At 51.2% G+C, this 24,677-nt stretch overlaps 1 protein-coding gene across 1 annotated transcript in view; it reads left to right on the top strand.

Moving 5' to 3' along the window:
• Positions 1–24,199, top strand: part of PNPLA1 (patatin like domain 1, omega-hydroxyceramide transacylase) — a 64,757-nt gene extending 40,558 nt beyond the window's left edge. Inside the window, exons 5-10 of the mRNA XM_075553809.1 lie at positions 1,174–1,234; positions 8,207–8,794; positions 10,563–10,641; positions 14,315–14,440; positions 19,312–19,444; positions 24,104–24,199. Coding sequence (XP_075409924.1) covers positions 1,174–1,234; positions 8,207–8,794; positions 10,563–10,641; positions 14,315–14,440; positions 19,312–19,444; positions 24,104–24,199 — 1,083 coding nt within the window. The remainder of the gene's footprint in view (positions 1–1,173; positions 1,235–8,206; positions 8,795–10,562; positions 10,642–14,314; positions 14,441–19,311; positions 19,445–24,103) is intronic.
• Positions 24,200–24,677: the final 478 nt, after the last annotated feature.

The following is a 24,677-nucleotide window of genomic DNA, read 5'->3' as shown; positions in this document are numbered from 1 at the left end:
CTCAAGTGACTGCTTGCATGGCCCCTAATTGACTACATGACCTGAAGCAAGTCCCTTAGGCTAAGCTGCCCCAGCCTCTCAGCCTGCTCCCCTGGGAAAGGCATTGATGCTGGGGCTGCTGGTGGGAGCCGGAACCCAGTGTTTCTGCTCTACGAGGAAGTGGTCTGGCCCGGCTTCGTTATGAGCAGCCTGTGGACTAAGCATGGATTTTTCCACTTTTAGAGGGTTATAAAAAGAAAAAACAAAGTATGTGACAGAGACCCTGTGGGCCTGCAAAGCCTGACTCTCTGGCTCTTTACAAAAAAAGGCTTAATAGAAAATATAAACCCACTGCCACTGAGTCCATTCCAACTCAGAGTGACCCTGTAGGACAGACTAGAACTGCGCCCTAGGTTTTCCAAGGCTCTAAATCTTCATGGGAGCCAACTGCCCCATCTTCTCCTACAGAGCTACTGGTGGGTTTGAACCACTGTCCCACTGCACCAGCAGAGCTGCATTACTGGGCCGTAGCTCACGCCCTCCTCCAGCATCCTCTGCGATAGATCCAATTATTGCCCCATTTTACAGATGAAGACATGGAGGCCGTGAGATGTTATAGCTACTGTCACCAGTAAGTGGCAGCGATAGGATTTGAACTCTAAACTCCAGACTCTGCTCTCCGCTTGTCCCACGCATGTCTTCTCTGATCCTCATAAACATCTCATATGTGCCCTGCCCCGGTGTCCCACGGCCAGCTATCGATGGCAGCACGTGAGGAGAACATCACTGTGGACATAGGACCAGGAAGTGCTCCCTTAAAAGGGAGCTCTGGTGTCACAGTGGCTAAAGCACTGGCCACTAACCACAGTGTTGGCAGTTTGAGCCCACCGGCTGAACCACAGAGGAGAGATGTGCGGCAGTCGGCTTCTGTAAAGAGGACAAGCCTTGGGACTCCTCTGGGGCAGTTCTACTGTCCTGTAGGGCTGCTATGCGTCAGAATCCGTTCAGCAGCGAGTCTGCCTAGCAGAGGGTGAGGGCTGGGATGTGGTGTGGGTGAGTGTGAAAAGCCCATCCAAAGATGCTCCTAAGCAAGGAAGGCTGCTGGCTGATGCTCTGGGGGAGGGGACCATGGTTCTCTGTTGCTGCAGCTCTAGTTACTTTCCTGATGTCCCCCCACCCCACCCCCACCCCCAGGTCCTGCACAATTACTACTACCGAGGCTACGAGGACGCAGTTTCATACTTGAGGCGGCTGAGTAAGTACCATGCGGGCCCCTGAGGGGAGAGGATGCTTGGAGGCTGGGGAAGGACAGATGTGGAAGAGCCGAGCCAAGGGGCATTCCTCCCAAGTTTGTAAAACAGAGGGCCCTTCACCCGGAGAGCTGGAGAGGGATGCAGGGACCCGACAGTGCGTGTTGTCCAGGACAAGCCACTGTGGTCGGAAAGTCGGGGCCTATAGGAACAGGGTCTTGGGTATGTGTGGAAAGATAGTTGGGCCTCATTCTTCACAGGGTTCCATATTTCCAATTTGCCTCAAAACCCAACCCAACCATTGCCACTGAGCCGATTCTGACTCATAGTGCCCTCTAGGGCAGAGTCTAACTGCCCTGTGGAGTTTCCAATCCCAGAGTCTGCTGTTTGAACCCACCTGCTGGCCCAAGGCTGTCTGCTCCTATAAAGATTTATATCTTCGTGGAAAGCAGAGATATGGAGTACCCAGACCGTGTTACTCAAAACTCCCTGCCATTGAGTCAATGCCAACTCATAGTGACTTTATAAGACAGGGTAGACCTGTCCCTGTGGGTTTCTGAGACCGTCACTCTTCAGGAGAGTAAAAAGCCTCGTCTTTCCCCCATGAAGCAGCTGGTGGTTTCAAACCGCTGACTTTGCGGTGAACAGCCCAACACATAACCCATTATAGCACCAGGGCTCTTACACTTTCAGAGCGAGTTAATTAAATATTTGACCAGCAGGGCCCTCAACTGATTTTATAAATACCCCAGTGACCCTTGACAGATGGACACCCAGCCCCTGCTATGCAGGGTGGCCATGAGCTGGAAGCAACTCGATAGCAGTAGGGAGTCTTCCCAGAGCAGGCTGCCTCATCTGTCTCCCACAGAGCGGCTGCAGGGCTCAAACTGCCGACCTTGCAGTTAGCAGCCCAGCTCTCAGCCATGGCGCCCCCAGGGCCCCTCCTCCGATTTGGGTACCTGCTAACAGTCTGCAGCTCCCAAATCGGTCCTCTGCACTCATGGTGGACGTGGACAGAGCGGCGAAAACTCCTGAGTGCCCGGCGCATACCTGCCCACCGGAGCTCAGCCAGGTGCCTTCTTGTTCCTGTTGTGCCGCACACGAGTGCTATTTCTGCTCCTCGCTTGCCACGTTTCTCTGCTCTCTGGGGGTGACTCTGCCATGGAGGGTGGGTCCCCAAACATAGGGCTGACGTGCCATCAAGTGTTCCTAAGCACACACGACTGTGAAGTGCCTCATCAAGAAGCCCGTGTGTTAGAGAGGGTTTGCTCAGACACACGGTCCACTGCTGTTGGCTGGGCACTCAGGGTTCCTTAGTTCACAATACAGGTCGTCTCTGCCTCCAAGCTCCGTCCTCCGTCACTTCTGACCTGTCCGACACCTCATTCTCCTACACCCCCGCCCCACTATCACTGCCTTTTACTATCAGTCTCTTTCTAAGGCTGCTGCAGGAGGAAGGGGAGGCTGTCCGCTGCTGGAAAGATTTCAAGTCTCGGAATCCACAGGGGCAGTTCTTCGGGCTACGGGGAGATGGCATCCGCTCGGTGGCAGTGAGAATGGAGTTGGCTCTAAATCTGATCTGTATTTGCTTTTTGGGGGTGGGGGGCCGGAAACATGACATGTCAATGTGTGGACGTATGTTTTTAGTATGTGCATCTATCAACAGCATACTAGTTGTCAAGCTGTAAAAAGGTACTCCGACGATGTTTCTGATGGGAACAGATGCCGAATAAGAGCTCGCTGTCGGCCGGGTCTACAATGAAGTCGGCATCAGAATCAAAGCAATCTTTTTCTCAAAAAAAATTTTTTTTAATCATTTTACTGGGGGCTCCTGTTACAAACCATACATCAGTTATATCCAACATATAGAATGTTTTTAAACAGAAGCACACACAAAACTAGGCAATGCTGATTGGTTGAGTGAAAATGTGACCAGAGGCTTTCAGGAACCCAACTCCCCAAACAGTGGCTGAGGATTTGCTAATTCTGTGTTCCCAGGACTCCATGGAGCGTAAGCACTGAGAATGGTGAGAACCAGCTGTATGCCTATGATTTTAAAACTATATTTGGGGGACCGCACAGTTCATTTCTCCCTGGAGACTTCCAATGGCATGTCACTGTTTTCTCTTCTGATAAACCAAAGTGTTGGTAGAGAGCTAGTGTGATTGGTTTGCATTTGGTTAAAACTTTGAGGGACATTTCAATCAACAAATCGAAGGGAAGATTCTTTGCCCTGAGATTGGTTTGGGCTCCACCCCCTGTGCCCTACGCTATCAGGGCTGAAGGAACATATTAAACATTTCAAGATAGCTAGGACAAACCTCTTTGATTCTGCCTCATAGTAACCCTATAAGACAGGGTAGAACTGCCCCTGTGGGCTACTGAGACCGGAACGCTTTAGAGGCTCAGAAAGGCTCTTCTTTGTTAAAAGGGGAGGAGGGAAGCTTTTCCCTATTTACAATGAACAGCTTAGAACCTACCCCCGAAAAAGGATTGATTAGATCAAAGAGTATTTCCCTGGTGTTATAAGCTTTCTCCCATGTTCACACCTGGCTTCATATGTGTCATTTTTGACATAACATGCCACCACTGGGATCTATACCTCTCCAAGCTCCCTGACCTCAGGAAAATCACGTTTGCTCTCTGGGTCTACGTTTCCAAATCTGTGAAGGGGGTTTGTATCCTCAATCCTGAGACCTATTACCTGGTGATCTTGAGCAAGTGACGGATCTCCAGGGCCCTGATCTGTAAAAAGGGGTTATGTGTGGAACATACTTCAGAATTTTATTGTGAGGATGGAAGAATCCTCATATACATCAATCCAATAGTCCAATCATATACAGCCCTTACTTAGCACAATGCTCAAGCACATGGTAGTTGCTAACGACAGCATCCGGGTATTAGGTCCTAGCCACCACCACCCACCCACCCCCGCCCCTGCTCCTTCTGATGGTGGGTAACTGATCCAATGGATGTCTCTGGAGATTGGAGAAGGGCCCTCACCTATAGAGTCTGTGAAAAGGAGAAATGGGCCAGGGTTTGGGGTCCTTTTGCCACCAGCTGGGGCTCCCTCTCCACTCTTCTTCATCAGTGGTGGTACGTGTTGGGGAGTTGCAGTTTGGGAGGGTACCCGGACTTGGTAGGTAGACACTGCCCTCAGAACCCCCTTCCTGCCTCTGGTTACAGTTTGGCTACCTGGCTGCCTTCACACCTGCCACACCCATCTTCCTGAGAAATCCTTTCCCACTGCAGGAAAACTACCCAGGCGTTGCTCAGCATCTTGTCTCATTCCAGCCACCCTCTGGAAATCCACAGCCCGCTCACCCCAGCCTTCCCCCCTCAGCTCGTGTGATTGGTTTACATCCGGCTAACACTGGTGGACTTGTTGACAGATACAAACGGCAGTCCTAAACCCAAAGACGAAATTCCAAGATTGGGGTCCAGTTTCATTCCAGTTTGGTCTCCTGCGGGAAATTTGCCTTTTCAGTGAATCAGAACCTCCAGTTTAATAAGATCCCCAGGTGGGCCTTCTGTGCATCCCTTTAACAAGACCCCCGTGTGGGTTTGATGTTCACTTGTAGATGCTGTCTTGCTATATCTGGGGTACACTGCAAGCACTCAGCAGGGAGGGCACCTGCAAATACAATGCAAATGCTCAAAGGGGTTCGAATGAACGCATTCGAAGCCCTGTGATAGGCTGATGATAGTATTTCAGACATCCATCAAAAATGGAGGTTTCCTTTGTTTTTAAAACAATTTTATTGACACTTCATCCACAAATCATTTAATTCCATAGTTCAGTCAGATCAAGAAGAGTTGTACAGTCACCACAATCACTTTTAGGACATTTTCTTCTTCCTTGTACCCATTGTGATTCACGTATTATTTTTCTTTTTTTATTCCCAATTATTTTTTTTAATTGTGGCAAAAATATACACAACGAAACATTCTCCAACTCAACAACTTCTACAAGTATAAATCAGTGCCGTCGACGACCCTCTTCATGTTGTACAACCATTATGGATATCCTGTCCAATTTATTCAGCCACCAAAACTGGAGGTTTTCCTAACGGCCCTGGAAGCCATCACTGCGAGCAGGGACAGACACAAATCAGAAGGAAAGGGATGTCTCACATTGGCTACCAAACTCTGTCCTCGTCCACCAATGACATCTTGGATGTGGTGGGACTGATTCTTTCTCCTGACACCAGATGGGGCAGGACCAACGGCGGCACCTTGAGAAATGTCTGTAGGTGCCCAGGGCGGCACTCGTCCTCCCCCCACCTCCACCCCCACCCCCTCTACCTGGGGACAGAGCAGGTCCCACCCAGAGCAGCCCCCAGGCCCATGTCCCTGCTTCCGGGTGGGTGTCAGCTCAGGCAGGAAGCCACACCCTCAGGGTGTCGGCTTCCCTTTTGCACTCACATTGTCCTCCTGTCCTTTCTCTCCTCCCTCCCAGAGCACGGACTCACATCACCCAATTAGTTATTCCTGCTGCCACGTGAGTCACTCCATCCACCTTGGCCTCCCCTGCTGCCAAAGGGAAGGGCACTGCCCACTGTCGTGCTTGAAAATCCGCATTCCCCGCATAGACCTGTGGACTTGGCTGTTGAGTGAGGCTGGAGCTCAGGATCTAATATCACCCAGCGCCAGGCATGCTGGTCCAGGCCTTCCTTTCCGCCCACCTCCTTCTCTCCCTCCTCCACACCCTGCCTGCTTCCCTCTCACCAGGGGCTGTTTAGACATGCCCAAGGAGCCAACTCCACATCAAGAGAGGGAACAACCCATCACCCCAAGGTCCTTTCTGCCCAATCCTATCCACCACCCCATCCCAGCCTCAAGCTGTCTCTCTTCCATTTGCCATCACTGTGCATTTTCCAGAGTTTCATATAAATCCATAGTATGCATTTTTCCTCTGGCTTCTTTCGCTCAGCCTAAGTATTTTGAGGTCCATCCACGTTGCTGTGTGACTCACTCCTTTTTCCTGCTGAATGGCCTTCCCTGTCATAGGCACAGCCCCTGCTAATGATGCTTAGGTTTATTTCCAGTTTGGGCAACGATAAACAAAGCTGCTAGGAAAAGGCCCACCTTCCTCTTTATGGATGTGGGCCTTCTTCATTTCAGGACCACAGGGCCCTTGGGCAGCTGTATACTGGTAGCTATTGAAGGAACTGCCAAATTGCTTTTCACAGTGGGCTGCACCATTCTACATTCCGCCAGCAACCAGGGCTCCACATTCTCGCCAACACTTGGTATGATGAGCCTTTTAAACGTCTCAGCCACTCTAATGGCTTCGCAGCTGATTGTTGTTTCCACTGACGTTTCCGTAATGACTCATGAGCTTGAGCAGTTTCTCATGTGCCGTCCACATATCTTTGTCAGTGAAGCATCTGTTCAGTTCGTTTTCCGGATTTTCAACACGTGATGGGTTAGAACATCAGATTTACAGACAAACTGCCCCGCCCCCCACTAGACTGTCAGCGCCAAGAAGTAAGGACCCATCGTGCTTGCTCATATTCCCCTGTGTGTCACAGTGACCGGTGCATGCTCAGAGGCTCAGTAATAAACCAACTGTTAAGCAGGGGAGTTGATATGAGGGTGAGTCAAAAAGTGTCGCTACCAGGGTTCCAGGTCTTCCCTGCACAGGTTTATTCCAAACAAAGCGTGTCCCTGCCCTCAGTGGGTGGCTGTGGACACGTTGACCAGTAATGCGCTTGTCTAGGTCTCCTTACAGAGCCTTCAGAAGACTTCTAACCAAAGGGGCAGCTACGGAGGGGCGTCTGCGAGGCCGCCTCAGTGAAGTCAAGGCAGGCAGACCAGCTCCGAAGGTCATAGTAACTGTCATGGGATTCTCAAGGGGCCAGTCCTCGTGCCAGATTTTTCTCAGAGGAAACAGGATAATCACAGGGCTTCTTGGGAAGAAATTTTCAGAACATTCAAAGCCGCATCGGTGAGAAGAAATGGCCGAGACGGTTGTACTGAGAGACTGCTTCCTCTGACGACGCCCTGTTCATTCTGCGAAGGTGGTGAGGGTGTCTGATGATAATTTTATGGGGAAACCCGGCCCCATCTGCTCGGCAGCCTTGATCTTACCCCTGCTTGTTGTCCCCCCCAATTCAAAGAAGATCTAAAGGGAACCTACTTGGAGTCCCTCAGGGGTGGTCAAACCATGCCCCGCCTTGTTCCAAATACAGGAACACAAAATTCATCAGGGAAGCTTGCTCAAAACCCGCTGCCGTCAGTCAGGCCCTTTCTAACTCACAGTGACCCTATGGGACAACGGAGAACAGCCCCAACTTGGTATGAGAGTAGAGAGCCTTATTTCTCTCTCTCAGAGTGGCTGGTGGTTTTGAACTCCTGACCTTGTGATTAGCAGCCCAACTCGCAACCTGCTAGGCCTGGAAGAGTTAGAGAGCACCGCCTCTAGCAATGTGCAGACCCAGAGGGAGGCCAGGTGAAGAGACAGTTGGTTCACATTTTGATATTTGAGTTCATAATCTATCATTTTGATTACGTTGTAGAAAAACTCTTTTACTCTTGTATCACGATCCAGTTCTCCATATGAATTCAAGTACATTCAGATGTAAATTCAAGGTGAACACCACCAATCCTGCTTCTGAAAATCATCCGGAAAAGTATTTCTTTTTTCAGTTCTAGAACATATTCTTCATTCTTATTATCATCATTAACTCCCTATTTTCCCCTAGCCTCCCCTTACACCCCCCCCCAGGAACAATTAATCCCATTACCATCTCTCTAGATTTACCTACCTGGATTTCATGTCCAGAAAAACATTTAAAAAACAGACTAACAACAATGACCAAATAAAACATATTTTTTAAAAATCAGTAGAAAAGCTGGAAATATTCAAAACTAGAACAACTTTAAATGGACCTGGAAAAGCGTTTCTTGCGAGCACCATGCTGATGCTAGGGGTCCGTAGCCCTCCTTATGACCTCTGTTTTTATCTTTCCTAGATGCCGCGTACATTAACTCTCCCTCCAAGAGAGTGATCTTCCCCCGGGTAGAAGTCTACTGCCAGATAGAACTCGCCCTTGGCAATGAATGCCCTGAACAGCCACACCTCCAAACCCAGCACCCCTGCCTGGAAGGAGACACACCCCTGCACTCACCGTCGCCTCCCAAAGGCGGGAATGGCAAGGGGGCCCATAGCTCACAGACTCCTGAATGCACACGGGAGTCCCCGGTTTCACCGCCTGCCTCTCCACGTGAGCAGTCCCCTGCATCACCACTGGCACCTTCTTCACCTTCTCCAACCGACTTGCCACCTCTCTCCCCCGTCCTGCCTGGATCACCCGCTGCTATTCGGTTACCGTCGAACTTGACGTCTGACTCACTGCAGCAGCCCCTGACGCTGCCTGAGTGCTCACCTGTGTCCCCACAGGAGCACATGCAGCCCTTTGGAACACCACGCAGACCTTCAGCACCCAAGCCACCCCTGGGGCCTGCGACTGTGGGAGCAGTGCCGGCGTCGTCCCCGTGTTCTCCCTCGGCAGCACCTGCACAGCCGCCTGTACAGGGACCGGAGCCAGAGGAGCCCCCAGGTCTGGACCAGTGCGCCTTCTCGTGGGTCTCACACTGTAACTTCGCCGTGGCTGGCAGCCATGCCTTCGGAGGCTACCAGAGTTTGCTCTAGCCACTTGGTCTGTTCTGAGGACAGGCTGCCACCAGGAAACAGTAATTGATGTCTGCTCATTCCCGAGCCCTGGTGGCTAGTGGGTTACTCGATGGACTGCTAACTGGAAGGTCAGCAGTTCGAAACCACCAGCTGCACCCGGGAGAAAGAAGAGGGTTTTCCTCCTGTAAAGTGGTACAGTCTCAGAAACTCCCCAGACAGTTCTACTGTCCTACAGAATCGACTCGGTGGCACTGAGTATGGTGTTGGGGTTAGTCCCAAACCAAACCCACAAACCCACTGCCATCGAGTTGATTGGGGCACACAGCAACCCTATAGAGCAGCGGTTCTCAACCTGTAGGTTGCGACCCCTTTGGGGGTCGAATGACCCTTTCACAAGGGTCACCTGATTCATAACAGTAGCAAAATGACAGTGATGAAGTAGCAGCGAAAATAATTGTATGGTTGGGGGTCACCGCAATGAGGAACTGTATGAAAGGGTCATGGCATTAGGAAGGTAGAGACCCCTGACATAGAGGTTCCTAAACCCAAACCAAACTCACTGGCAATCCTGGGCCCTGCATTGATGCCCCTTATTCATGTCTACTTTCACAGAGGGAGCCCATAGCTCAGTGGCTCTCAACAGGGTACCACCCCCACCCCCAGGAAACCTTTGGCAATGCCTGAAGGCGTTCTTGGTTGTCACATCGATCAGACTAGCACGTAGCTAACTGTGTACTACTGGCACCTAGTGGGTAGCAACTGCAGCAGCCTCACCTGGGAATGTGTTAGAAATGAAAATCCTTGAGCCCCACCACAGGCTCATTGAGTGAGGCTCTCTGCCGGGTAGGGGTGCTGCTAGACACCCCACAGTGCACAGAACAGTACGACAGCAGAACGTGATCTGGCTCTCACGGTCAACAGGGCTGAGGTTACTAAAGCCTATTGTGACCTCCTGCTGAGCCTCAGCACTGACACTTCAGAACCTCTGTGGGGCTTTGGAAGGAGCCCTGGTGGCATAGTGATTACTCAACGGGGCTGAAATATCTGCAAGGTCAGCAGTTCAAAACCACCAGCTACTCCGAGAGTGAAAAATAGGGCATTCTACTTCCATAAAGGGTTTCAGTATCAGAAACTCCAAGGGGGCCGTTCTGCAGATTTATCTTGTTCTATAGGGTCGCGACCAGTTGGCATTGCCTCAATGGCCATGAGTTGAGTTTTGGTTTGGTGGGGCTTTGGTGGAGCCGAGCGTCCCTGGGGTTTGTTCTCATTAGTCATTTAGGGATGACCTTGAAGGTGAGTGGAGGAAGGGCAAAAAATCCTAGGAAATATCCCCATACTCACTGAAGACCTGCAGAGATTATTTGAGGACAATGGACCTAGAGCTATTAATAGTCTCAATTCCAAATAAAAACCGTGTATGAGCGCAGGTGCTGCAAGGTCCGGCTTCTGTTTCCCTGCATACTTCCCCTAACAAGACTCTTACTGGTATGGGAATTGGTTATCGTGTTATTGCCAGGGTCAGGCCTCGGTTCGCCTATAGATGCTGCTGCCCCGAGTCTCCATCAAACCCGAAAACCTGACAAGAGAACGGGAAGGTTATTTACTGTTGTCAAATGCTCTCATCTCAATACGCATGTGCTCCTCCCTCAGTCCAGTCTCACTCATCAATGCTGTAATTTTACTTCTGGCTGTAGCTCCCCTCGCTGCCTCTGACCCCCGAAGCGCCAAGCCTCCGGTGCAGGCAAAGGAGACCGCAGGCAAGCCTTGTGTGACGTAAGTTTCTTCTTCCAAAAGTGCTTCACAGTACGTTCCTGGGGTCAGGGTTGCCGGGATGTCCAGCGCAGTGGGATTTTCCATCTCTTTTGCTGCCCCTGGGAACAATGGGATCACATTCGAGTTGGTGTGGTGACAGTCCACCCCTTTACATTTTGCCCACCACACCAGCCCCTCCTCCCTCCTCCTTCCGTGAGGGAAATGCATGGCCAATGAGCCCATTCCTGCCAGCAGTGTCATTCTGTTCCAATCCCTTCTTTCACACCGAGGATGCTGCTTCTCTAAGCTCCTGGGATAATGTGCTCCCTCTCGTTGTCCCCCCTCCCCCTCATAGGTTACTCTCCATTCCAGAGACTTTGCAGGCAGTCCACATCCTAGCCTCAGGTAGCCTCTCTGCAGTATGGAGCCAAAACGTTTGTGGACGTTTTCCGTGATCTTTTTCTTTGTAAAACAGTTTGATTGACCCATGATTCCCATTTCCTGCAGTCCAGTAGTTTAATCGCATTCCAAAGAGCCTGCAGTCATCGCAATCCACTTGAGTCCACCTTCTTTTCGATCCGTTTTTCACAGTCCTTTGGAAGCCCCTAGTATGAAGTGAAGGGCTCTCTTAAAACAAAGCAAAAACAAACAAACAGACCAAAGACCTGTTGCTGCTGCCCACGTGGGCCGGGCCCACGGTGATGCCAAGCATGCAGAGTAGACCTGCCCCTCGCAGGGTTTGAAGGCTGGTACTGTTTAAATTGCCTGGCCTGGGGGTGGGCTCAACCCACCAAACTTCCAATTCCCTGTAGAGTGCTTAACTCTGTGTGGCACCAAGGGACAAGGTGCTCGCCGCGGTTCCCCTGAGTTCAAATGATTTTCTACCAGCACGATAAAAAAAAAACCAACAGCCACACCCAGGGCTCAGGAATCCAAGATGATTGATTCATAGCAGCCCCTACAGGACAGAGCAGAGTGTCCCGGCTCCTTAGGGGCCCCAGGCTGTCATCTTCATGGAAGCGAACCCCCACATCCGTTCCCATGGCACGGCAGATGGGTGCAAGCTGCCTCTCTTTCTGTGTCACCACTAAGGCTCCTTCCAGCAGGAGGGAAACGTCCCGTAGTCCTAGGTCAGCACTCGTGCCTGGAACGTGCCTCTTTCTTACCGTGCACACCCCAATGTCTGTCCCTACACAAGCACCCCGCTGCAGCGCACCCTGCTTCACTGCACTTCACGCAGGTTCCACCAAGGGAGGGTTCTTGGGAACTCCGCACGAAGCATGTCTACCGACATCCTTTTCCCAGGAGCATGCGCTCACCTGCCGGCTCCCTGTCATGTTTTGGTCCCCCTCACAAGAAGGTGGTCATGTTCTCGTTTTCCTGATGTGATGGCATACTGAATGGACTAAGACCGGAAGCCACTGGCTCTGAGTGGATTCTGACTCATAACGACCCTATAAAACCGAGCAGAGGTACTCCTTAGGGTGCTCCAAGACAGTACATCTTTGTAAGCACAGGTGGCCTCTTCTTCCTGCCTTGCTGGGGCTGGTGAGTTTGAACCATTGGCCTTTCGGCTAGCACCCAATGCTTAACCCACTGACCTCCCAGGACTCAACGGCCACTGCCATCCAGGCAGTTCTGACACATAGCCACCCTGCTCAGCAAGGTGGGGCTGCTCCTGTGGGCTTCTGAGACTGTAACGCTCTCTCTCTCTTTAAAACAGTTTTATTGGCAGGGACTCCCTATCGCAGTCCCCTGGAACTGAACTTGGCAATATCTTGGAAGTATACCTGTAATTACAAAAGTGCCCTGGGATCTGAATGGGGACTGAGTTCCCCAGGCTCCCTTGCTATCGGGATGCTTGTGGGGTCCGTCAGCAGAAGTACCAGCAGGAGACCCGAGGTTTAGAGAAGAAGGCATTGGGTGTCTCCCCTCCAGTCCTATCCTGCCAGCTTGGGGTGGTTTGGGCCGTAGTCCAGGTGTCAAGAGAACAAGGCCTGGCTTATTTTCCCTTTTCATGTTTTCACTTCCTGTCCCATCTCACATATATTAAAATATGCCTATTCCCCACATTAACTATGAATTTCACTATACAACTTTTGGAAAGGATTTCTATAAGCTTAATTATGTTGAGCTTAGGCATACAATATTCATTTGTTCACATAATTTAAATTTTAATGCATTTACACATTACTGTATAAAGGTCTAGAAGGAATCCGGGTGTGTAGTGGTTACACCACATTGGGCTGCTAACTGTAAGGTCAGCAGTTCAAAACCATCATCCTCTCCATGGGAGAAAGAAGGGGCTTTCTACTCCCATAGAGTTAGTCTTGGAAACTCAGAGAGGCAATTCTATCCTATCTGATAGAATCGCTGAGTTGGCATTGACTGGATGACAGTGAGTTTGTGGTTTGTGTTAAGGTCTAGGAACCCAGGTGGCATAGTGGACCACATTATCGAGCTGCTAACCACAAGGTCAGAGGTTCAAACCTACCAACTGTTCCTTGTGAGAAAGATGAGGGTGTCGACTCCTGTAAAAATTTAAAGTCTCGCACCCCCCAAGGGACAGTTCTACTCTGTCCACATGGTCACTGTGAGTTGGGACCGGCTTAATGGCAGTGAGTTGAATGAAAAGCCTGAGTGTTGACGGATTCATTGGCCTGATGTTACCTAGGCAAATATTCAAGGATGGCGGAAACAGAGTTCCCTGGGGCACCGTGCCAACCAGCCAGGGTCAAGCACCACTAAAACCCAATGCCATCAAGTTGGCGCCGACTCCTAGTGACCCTATAGGACAGGGTAGAACTTCTCTGTGGGTTCCCGAGACTGTACCTCTGTAAGGAAGTTGAAATCCCTGTTGTCCTTCCACAGAGTGGCCAGCGGTTTGGAACTGCTGACCTTGCCGTTAGCAGCCCCACGTGTAGTCACTACTCCACCCGGGCGCCTGTTGAGCACCACAGTACTACATAGCTGCCTTCTGAGCTGGAGTAGGGCGCTGGTGTCAGAGGACACAGTGCCAGTGGGCCACTAAGCTGAGTGTCACCCTCTCCCATGGACCTGCTCCCATGCCAGGCCACAGGGAACCCTTAGGAATGTTTACTAGCAATTTTAACGCTACAACAGTATGTGCCAAATATCATTGCAAATGTAATGTTTCCTAGTCTATATGAACACTAGCACCCAAATGAGTTTTGTAAACTCATTATTCTTGCAAGACTAGCAGCATTACATAGCATCATGACTGGCTGAGCTGCAGCCTGTACAGTGGTTTCTCCTTTTCCCTTAATTGCTGCTTCTGCTCATGGAAGTTATTGGGACAGGTCCACAAATGCCACCTGCCACAGTACTGGAGCCCAAGCACCAGACCCTTTGACACAGTGCGCCAGCAGCACTGTGGGCCACGCGGTGTGCTTGTAACACTGTGCAAACAAACGAGCGACCTGGTTTGAAGGTCACTGCAAACGGGGAACAACGGGAGCGCTGGCCAGAGCACGCCAGAAGGTTCAAAATGTAACAAGCATCAAGTTGCCTCCTTGTGGGTATATTCATAGATGTAAGCTGGGGACACGGCACAAACTTCCCCACACACAGTCATGCTAGTGTCACTCGAGGTGGTCCACGCCCCTTTGTCCTCCAGTGATGTCCCTGCACAGGCCAGCCCGGTAATAAACCCCCGTTTCTTCTCCTTTCCCAGGGAGAGCCCTGCCGAAGATTCGAACTGGATGAGCAAGGTTTTCAAGAAGAACAAACCCAAGACAAATGGCTGCAGGAGAGGCTTCCCACGACATCCACGATCCAGAAAACTCAGCGGCCGAGCCCAGTCAGTATGGCCAGTGTTTCCTCGATTGCACCGAGGACTCGAGGAGAGGGGGAGTCAGCATGGAGTGGGGGTCAGGACATGGACTTTGGGATCAGAACCTCCTGGCATAAGGCCTTGCACTGCCACCTTCTGGCTCAGAGATCGTGGTTAACACCCTTGGTTTCTCTGAGCCTCCATTCCCTGACCTGCAAAATGGAGATGATACCAACTCATATGGTTCTTGTGAGCCTAAAAGGAAATCAACTCTGTGAGTTGCTTAGGAGAGGATAGAATGTATAATAATAAAAAAAAAAAAAAGCCAAAACTCTCACAGCCATCGAGCCGATGCTGACTCATAACAACCCTGTAGGACAGGTTAGAAACTGCCCCTGTGGTTTCCAAGTCCGGAACTCTTTACAGGAAAAGGAAAGCCTCGTCTCTCTTCCTCGGAGCAGCTGGTGGTTTTGAACTGCTGACCTTATGATTAGAAGCCCAGTGACACCACCAGGGCTCCAGGATGTATGATAAGGCCTCAACAATTAGTATGGACCGAGGTTCTATAAGGCCCGGACGCCAACCTCTAAAGTTCTGTACAGAAAAGATCTTGAAAAAAAATCAAAATAGACCATGTGTCTACTACACGACCCTCAACAGGTTAGGACTCCAAACCGATGTCAGCAAACAATGAAAAGCCCTCGGCGATCTAGGCCTCCTTCAAGGACTATCATACGGTCTGTGATTTAATCACTTAACGTTATTGAGCACCTATTAAGTGCTGCCTACTGGGCTCTGGGGATAACTATACTTGAACCTCAACTTTCAAGCTTTCCCAAATGGAACGTTAGATCAAACACAAGAATAAGCATACTAATTTGATCATCTTGGAACTCCACCTAAGCCAAACCTATACTGAACCCTAACATTGCTATCCAAGGTGCACGCACACACTCCCAAACTCAAAAAGCCTGCCTCAAAACTGTCAAGCCAGGAAACCTTGAGCTTCAGCATAAAGCATTGTACTTTGTTCACATGATTTAAACTCAAATGCAAACACACCTTATTGAAGAAGAGTTTAATTGTGCTTCACGTAAGACGGTGAAACAAGTGTGATATTTATTGTACCAATGACCAAAACGCTCTCTGAATGGGACAGATCCCAGCTGTGCACGGCTGTACTTCAAGCCTGTATTGGTCACAAAGACCCGCAGAGCATTCTGGGAAACCTTCCTGGTTGTTCCTGTCCCAACTGGGGTCCCAGTAGTTTGAAAGACAATGGTCAGAAGATCACTCTGAGTGTTAGACAGGGCTGACTAGAGAAACAAACCCAGGGACACTCATATATGTATAAGAAAGAGTTTGATATCAAAGAGGAATGGTATCTTAAGAAAACATCCCTATGGATTGTGATAAGAGTTGTATGAGCCCCTAATAAAATGTTTTTTAATAAAATAAAATAAAATACAAAAAAAGAAGAAAAAAAAAAGAAAACATCCCAGTCCAGTCCAGATCAAGTCTATAGTTCAATACTAGTCCATAAATCCCTCTTTAGACTCATGCAATGATGCAGAATGTAGGAAGATCACAGGCCAGTGGGTGCAGCTCTGGCTGCCATCAGGTGGCTCAAAATAGCTCATTAACAGGAAGGTGAAGGTGAAAGAGAGAGAGAGAGACACCCACCCCCTTCAACAAGTCATTTATCTCAGTCACCCTCCAATCAAGCTGCAACCTGATTGGCATGCTAAACTCTGCCTACATGTTCCTACGGAAGCCATGTTGGCCCATAAAACCTAACTATAACACTCTGGTAGCCAAAGGTGCCTGGGCATGTAGGCCTTTTGTGGGTGGTGGGGGAGGGGATTGTCAGAGCAACTATCTTTTGTCAAGAGTGCAGTCGGGGATGGGCTCTGTAGTCAGGAATATCCTTCTTCTGTCCTCTAGTTTCCAGCCCCAGGACTTTCCCTCATCTGCCTCTGGATCCTATTGTTGGGGCTCAGGGACAAATCTGTGCATGGAAATACGACAGGACTCCCATGGATAGGAGTACTGGGGATTATCTGAGAGCCAGGGTCATCCCTGGGTCTCTTGATTTTAGGACTGGGACCGTCCAAGCCATGGGCATATGGGGAGCCATGCCATTCACAGGAGCTCCGTTGGCTGCTGAACCTGTGCAGCCTCCCCAAGTAGGCCTGGATGAAAGTCAGCTAGCTGACATCCAGAACTGTGGGAGGTGCTGTTGCCAGGTTGTGAAACTGCCAGGAGGCCTTTTACTGATTGATGATCTTAAGCAACCCCAAGTCCATTGCTTCGAAGGCCAGGTGACTGGTGGCCTTGGGACTGACTCGGACTCACGATTCAGAGTAGAATCGTGCTCCATCGTGTTGGAAATAGATTGTCAGGGCTTTCTTCCTCGGCACTTCTGGGTTAAGGTGACCAGATTTTAACATTGATAAAATGGGACACCAGCGGGACACCATTGATAAAACTCATATCCTGGTAAAATAGCCACAAGGCAGCCAAAAACCGTATACCCTAGCTTGTCGTGCATTCTTTCCAAAAATCGGGACTTTTTAAAAATTCCAAGGGATGTCGGAAAAATTCTTAAAAATCAGGACCCAAAGCGGGACATCTGGTCACCTTATTCTGGGTACACTCAAGCCACCAGCCTCCCAGACAGCAGCCATGCACATTAATCATCCCTACCATCTAAGGACTGCCAGGCCAGACAAGGCCAAAAGCCAAACTCAATGCTGTAGAGTCCCTTCCGACTCATGGGGACCCTGTAGATGGAGTAGACTGGCCCTGTGGGCATAGAAAGCCTCCTCTTTCTCCCTTGGAGCGATGGGTGGTCTCCACCTGCTGCCCTTGTGACTAGCAGCCCAGTGTGTCACTCCCTCTGCCACCAGGGCTCCAGTTCCAGGCTGGATAAGGAGGCCAGAAAGAGGAGCTCACACAGGTTAGGGATAGAGAGTAAGGAGTGACCCAGGGATAGGGGGAATCTGCTCATTTGCTTCCAAATGGGAATTACCAGAGCCATGTCACACCCATGGGGTGGTCCCGCCAGACTCTGGTCCCCATGGCTACCCTTGCCAACCAAGAAGAGGAGCCAGACAATTGATCGCTGCAGGGTAGATGCTCTATGTGTTAAGGGTGGTGGTGGTGGTGTGTGTGTGATGTGTGTGTGTGTGTGTGTGTGTGTGTGTTTTAACCCAATATCCAAGGCCATGCTCTGAGTTAGGCTGTACTAGCCAGCTCTATTTTACAAAAAGGAGTCCTGGTGGTACAGTCATTACGAATTGGGCTACCATCCACATGGTCGGCAGTTCGAAACCACCAGAAGCTCCAAGACTTTCTGCTCCCGTAAACAGTTGAAGTCCCAGAAACCCACAGGGGGAGCTATGAGTCAGCATCACCTCGATGGCAGCAAGTGGGCGCTTTTACGCAGCAGCTTCCCTCACCAAGTCGCCTCTGGCTCATGGCCACCCCATGTGTGTTAGGGGACAGTCGTGCCCCGACTGTCTGTCTCCAGTTCCTGGTCTATCGGAAGGAAGTCGTCAGGCCTGTCTTATAACTTATCTCTGGGACTTAAGTCTCCAATCTTTCCAGCCAAGTCTGCTGCACACGACCCTTTCGTCCAGGGACCAGTGGTTAGAGCCAACACGCTCTTCTCCGGGAGACTTGGAATTGGGTAGCTGGTCTCAAAGAGGAGGGACACACAGAGGGACTTCCTAAAGTCTTCCATCCCCCAAAGGAGTTCCTTCCTGCTTCTAAGCCCTCTTAATTGCTACCCAAATCAGGCTCCCCACAGTGCCACCATTAGAGAGCCTTCCCTTTGAGGGAATTTTGTGGAATTTCTCCCTACTCAAATGTAAACATAATCAGAGATCAAACTTTAAAAATAAAATCTAATGCCTGCTGACTCATAGCAACCCCATAGGGTGTAGTGATGAGAACTGCCGCAGAGGCGTCCACGCTCTTCCAGAAGCAGACAGGACAGCCGGTGGTCTTGAACCAATGGCCTTTCCATCGGCAGCCAAGCACTTCACCCCTACGCCATGCTGAATACTTACTGTGTTCTGAGCACTGTGCACAGAGAGGTTAAGTAACAGGCCCAACGTCATATAGTTGGCAGGTGGCAGAGCCAGGATCCAAATCCAGGTCGTCCGTTGCCGTGTTTTTTTTATGGACCTGGTATGGTACACTGCATGGCATTCTGTGGCCGGCTGTGTAACTCAATGTCTATTGTAACTTATTTCCATGTCAACTATAACCCTATTAAGTTTGTAACGGTCCCATCGTCTTCCATTGGTATGGATAGATGATGGTTTAGTTCATGGAATCCCTACTGGTGAACTCTTAAATTGGGTCCTGCTGGGGTCACTATGAGTGGGCATCAACTCGATGGCAGGGGGTATGGGTGATGACCATGTCCAGGACAAGCCTCCCTCTGGACACATCCCCGTGGATGGCACAGATTTAGCACACAGCCCCGTCAGTGCACACAGTCACAGTTGCGAGGCTGGAGGGAGGCAGAGAACTGCAGTGCACTTGGCCAAGGGTCTACAGGCTGTGGTCCAGCTGGCTGGATGTTGTGCTAACAAGGTTTGGCTTCACCTGTGGCCCTGGGGTGTCATCACAGGGCTTCAGCCCAGAACGATGTGGTCAAATTTGAAAATTACAGGCCATCCAAGCTGATGCAGGCCCACATCCCAGCAGTTGTCTGAGAGGGGATTCTGCTCTGGAACCCTCCTCTTGCACTGAGAGGGCAAGGGGCTTGCTCAAGGTCACACAGAAGGTAGACACAGAGCTTAGAGCCCAGGTTGTCTGAGCTTACCCCCCTCCCCACCCCCTATCACCTTTCTCTCACACATGTTTCTTTGATGTCTCTTGTCCAGGTCCGGTCCCTGCCCCCTTGACTCCCCTCAGCTCTCTGCTCCCGAGAGAGTGTGGGTAACTTACAGGACTCATCCCAACCTGATTCAGGAATACAGCCACCCTGAGGTATGGAATGCCCCCGGGGTCCCCGAGGCCGGACACTGCCCAGCTTGCCCTGGGGAGTTGTGTTGGCCTCTGGATCCTATTGACTCAGCTTCCTTTCTGCCCCACCTGCCTTCCCCTTCCTGGGTCCCTCTCAAGGGCTGCATGAGCCTTGTGCAAACAGTGCCCCTTCCTTGAGAACTTGACTGCCAGCTGTTGGGAAATGGCATCATCACGCCCAACACTTTAATAATATTCTGATTTTGTTTGAATAAGACACTTGGAGCACCAAGCTTCAGTGTCTGTGAGGGTCTGCCCTTTATGGTGGCACCTGTGTGACCTATAGTGGTCTGTGTGACCACCCTCGGTGCTTTGGAGACCATTCCACGCTCCGCCCTTGGATAAAAACCAAGTGTCAGCAGAGTGTTTATAACCTGAATGACGTTGCAAATGTTTCAGCTTTAAAACATCACCTCCCAGCGAGCACTCCATTTGCAGAGTAAGATCAAAACGAACCCCGCCCCCCCAAAACAGGCTTTTGCTGGACATGGGGCTTCTCCTTCCCTATGTGTCAGTGTCAGGCTGGCTGCAATGGGGCCTGAGCACTGGCTGGGAGCTATTCAGGGTAGTGATGCTGGGAGGGATGCCCTTCATGGGGGAGGGGAGGGAAGCCCAGACTGCCTGACTGATGGAGCCACGTCCTTTGCCTAGGAATCTGTGCGCCGAGAGAGAAAACCTGGCCTGGAATGGGAGAGAAGCTGAGGCTTGATTTCCCCGGAGGAGCGCCACCTCATTCAAACAGCCCCTCTGCTGCTCTGCGGCCCTTTTGGACTCCCACAGCCGCTCTGGAGGGCCGGCGGACATCATGCCTAGCCTGGCTCCCTCCAACCCCACCTGATTCAGCTCACAGCCTTGCGATGGGCCGGGCCACTCCCAGCCTGCCCGGATGCAGCTTCACAGAGCAGAGCTATTGGGGGGCCAGCAGGAGTGAGCTACAGAGGAACATCTTGTTTCCTGTGGTGTGACCTCCACATTTCCAGCCTCACAAGAGACAAAGCTGTCCTTGGTTTATCTTGTGTTAAGTGCTCAGGGCACACCAAAGCTGGGCTTGGACCCTCCAGGGCAATTCCTGCCCCACCTCAGCCGCCCGCCCCCTGGAGGCTGGCATGCTGCCTGGGCGTGGGGGTCTTGAGAAGTCCTGGGGGCATCTGTCACCTGGTCAGTCAAGGTTGACACCAACTGCTGTGGACTTTCCCAAGCTCTGGGGTGGAGTCCCTGGGTAGTGTGAACAAGGAACGCATCTGAGTCCACCCAGAGGCTCCTTGAAAAGAAAGGCCTGGTTGATCCTTCTGGAAAAGCCAGCAGTTGAAAACCCGCACGGAGCACAGTTCTTCCCTGACACAGGGTGGCAGGGGCTTAGCGGTGACCGGTTTGGGGGTGTGGCTGTTGGGGAGATAGGCCTGCCCATCCTCCCATCTATTTACACCTCCATGAAGGTGTTCTATCAGGAGGACACCTTCCGTTTTCCAGCCAGCCCAGAAAAAGAAAAAGCAACGAAGGAGGAAAGAAAGGAAAACGAATGCTTCCTGTGGGGTGCAAATAGTTAAATTCTCGGCTACTAATCCTAAGGTCGGCTGTTCAAATCCATCCAGAGGTGGCTCAGAAGGCAGGCCTGGAGAAGCGCTTCTGAAAAACCAGCCACTGAAAAACACTGCGGGCACCATTCCCCTCTGCACCCCTGGGTGTAACACGAGGCCAGTGGATTTGACTGGAGACTAGTCTCTGGGATTATTTATTTGTTTCCTGTTCCTCAGAGAACAGGCAACCTCCAGCTGCAGGAAGTCTCAGCAAGGAAGCCCAGGGGCGCTCCCGGGCCTCAGCTGCATTTGTTTAACAAATTCTGGAACGCAACACGCAGCGCAAAGCAGGGAGCCCTAAGCACAAAGTTAGTGCACTTGCAATGGAAACCCAGGTGGAGGGCGAAGGGGGTCCCTTTTGAAGGCTTTGCATGGAAAACCCTAAGGATGCCTTCCAGAGGCCTGAGATGCGACATCCCAGGTGTGCTGGCATCTTCGGTGGGCGGGATCAGTAAAGAGAAACGCCCTGGACCTAAGGACCCTGGAGTCGCCCAGCTGGCGGCAGTGTCCAGGTCGTTCTCCAGGGGGCGCTGGTGCTATTCGCGCGCGGCTCCTCCCGGGGCTCAGAGACCAGGTGAGCAGGCAGGGTTCCCGCCACTGCGCGGGAATGCTTTCCCTTGTGCACAGCAGAGGCTGGCTTTAGATCCCAAATGCGCTTCATGTCAATTATGCTGCAGCGTCAGTCGATCCCCCGCGCACCTGCCTTCACTTTATCTCCGTTCCCTCATTTTGAGGTAATTAAGAAAACCGTTCTTGTGTTAGTTTCAGAGGTTGCCAGATAAATTACAAGATGCCTTGTTCAATATGAGCCCCGGATACACAGTGACTATTTAGTATCTGACCCTAATGTGGCGATTATTTGTTGTTGATCGGGAATTCACACTTAATTAGACCTTCTCCTGCGTCTGTTTGCTAAATCTGGAAGCCCTCATTAGTTTCTTCTGCTGTTTTTTAATGCTGTTTATTAATCAGATTAATTTTTTTTTACATGCCACAGTCGCTGTGTTTTGAATTGAGATCTGACTGGGGCTAAGGCCGAGGAGGCTGGGTACTGGTACTCGCTTGTCTTCCGCACACACATCTCTGTATGTCGGCAGTGCAGCCAGGGCTTGGCTGCTACCGGAAGGGTTGGAGGTTCCAGTCCACCCAGAGTCGCCTCCGAAGAAAGGCCTTGTGAAAACTACTATGTGGTGTACTTGTGAAAACTCCTGTGGCATGCAGTTCTACCCTGGCACACAAGAGGGCACCATGAGCCAGAGTCAACTGATGGCAAGCCTCCAGTCAGCCATCTGACTCCTTCAGCCCAACGTGTTCCAGCTGCCCTGTTTCCTCTGCCTCACCTCCCCACTCAGCCTCCTGGCTTCTCAGAGTGAGGAAATCAGGCTCGTGATGCCACCATGCCCCTCACGTGTCAGGGTGTCACTTCGTTCCAAGGAGTTTTCAATGACTGGTTTTTTCCAGAGGCAGGTTGTCAGGCCTTTCTTCCTGGTGCACAGGTCCACCTCGGGGTTTTGAAGCCCTCCCGTGCTCAGCCCCGTGTTTTTTTTTTCCTGGCAAGAGCTGAAGGAGGTCCACCCACAAGATGGGCAGTGGGGACTAGCTACCAGAAGTTGGTGGCGGCCCAGACAGGATCTTCCCAGAGAGTCTTCATGGAGCAGGGGTCCCTGCTGATGCCCAGGATGAAGACTTACGGCCTCCAGAACTGTGAGACAATAAAGTGCTGTCCTTGAAATTTGCCCACGTCTTGGTTCTTTGTTAGGGCTGCCCCGGAAAACCGCCCCCTAAGGAGGGACAGCCCCCTGATGGATGGCACATCTGGGAGGGACCCCAGGCAGGGACAGGGATATTGATGGGTACAGTCCTGCAAGCATTAGCCTGTCACCTAGGTGCCAGGGGGCTCCCTTCCTGCCCCACCCCCATGAATAATCCAAATCAGACCTTGGTGCAAATCTGTTGCTTTATTTGTGCAAATAATCAGGTACAAAAACGAGCCTGCGGTGCCAGCACCAGGAACTCAATGCTCAGTGGAAAGCACACCATTCCGTCTACGGAACTGTACAAAAAAAAATCCCTGACCATTTCAACATTTACTCCGATCCTCAGACTCCGCCTGGAAGACATCCATCAATAGCTCCTCTCTCCCCCACCCCCAGACCACTTGAGTTGAGCTTCCCCAAACCCTTTCTTATCAGAGGCTGAGGACAGTCCTGTCACACCCATGACCTCTGTGCCCCTCCCTGGGCCCACCCTAAGGTGCTCATCACAGCAATTTCCAGCAAGGGTGCCAAGACCAAGGAGGCCCTCTGGGTTTCAGCACCTTCGCCCCTTCAGCCATGTGTTCCAGGAAATGTCCGAGGGAGTCGGCTGTCTGTTTGTTGCCCTGCTAAGCCTGTATGGAGACTTAGAGATGTGGCAAAGTGCCTGGTTTGGCAGTGCATTGTCAGAAACAGAGCCAGGCTGTCAGAAACATCCATATGTGCCAAGACAGAGCCTCTCCCAGCCCACACCTCATCTTTCTGCAAATACACAAAGGAGGCCCTTCCCCAAGGTCCTACGGTGCTTTCGGTTGGCAGACTGCCACCAGAAATCGACAAATCCACAGTGCTTGGCACGTGAGCAGCACCTGGGGGGCAAGGTGCTTTGGGGCAGTGCACCCCGGTGCCACCATCCTCGGAGGTCCTGCTGGAACCCCTGTCCCGTTTCCCAAAAGCTACCCTGACTGTAGTGACAACAGGAAAAAATAACCTGCAAAGGGGGGGGGGGGCGGGGGATGTTCGTGGAAGATTAGAATGAAAGAATAATGGAGATTTTCCACGAATTTTCTGAAGCTCCCTCATACACGGAAGAGCCCTCGTGGCTCAGTGGCTGCTAATCACAAGTTCAGCAGTTCAAGCCCACCAGTCACTCCATGGGAAAAAGGAAGCTTTCTGCTCCCTTCAAGATTGACAGCCTCGGAAAACCAGTCAGTGTCCGATGGAGCCACTGTGAGTCGGAAGCAACTCGATGGCAGTGGGTTTGTTTTATGTTTAATGCCGAATTCTTTCACATCAATTTTCTCATTGGCTTATAACAGGCTCCGGGAGTTGGGAGCGACCTGGACATCTGCTCAGGTTCTCTGGTTGACCTGGAGGACGTAGGGCTGAAGCAAGGATTCCACAAGGCCATCTAGTCCAGAGACAACCACCCCACCCCCTCCCCGCAGGAGCCTGCAGAGTTCCTGGGAGGCAGCTACACTCCCATATGAACAAGCCCTGCCCGGGGACCTAACAGTGTGTGCTGTGCTCCACCCCCAGACGCACGCCCGTTTGTGTGCCTGTGGCCCAAGATGAAAATCCCCTGCAACCTGAGATTCATTTTAACATTTGGGCAGACTGCCAGCAGAACCTTCCGCATGGGCATGCTTTTAGACCCTGGGACTTGAGAAAGCGTACGAGAGATGATCTTGTAACTCTTTTCACTGCAAGTGGACTGGCCCCAGGACAGAAGTCGGCACTAGGATGCTCATTCTCCCTCCTCTAGCCTCCTACTTAAGCGAGGCAACCACGGGTGTGCACAATTCCAATTGACCAAGGCCTCTCAGGGCATGCCTGGCAGATTTGCCTGGATCTCAAAAGCATCTCCTCTTGATTGACTTATTCATTCATTTA

Source organism: Tenrec ecaudatus, chromosome 7, assembly GCF_050624435.1.
Source record: "Tenrec ecaudatus isolate mTenEca1 chromosome 7, mTenEca1.hap1, whole genome shotgun sequence".
NCBI lineage: Eukaryota > Metazoa > Chordata > Mammalia > Afrosoricida > Tenrecidae > Tenrec > Tenrec ecaudatus.
Note: the sequence above shows the minus strand (reverse complement) of the source record. Positions and strands in the feature narration are given on the sequence as shown.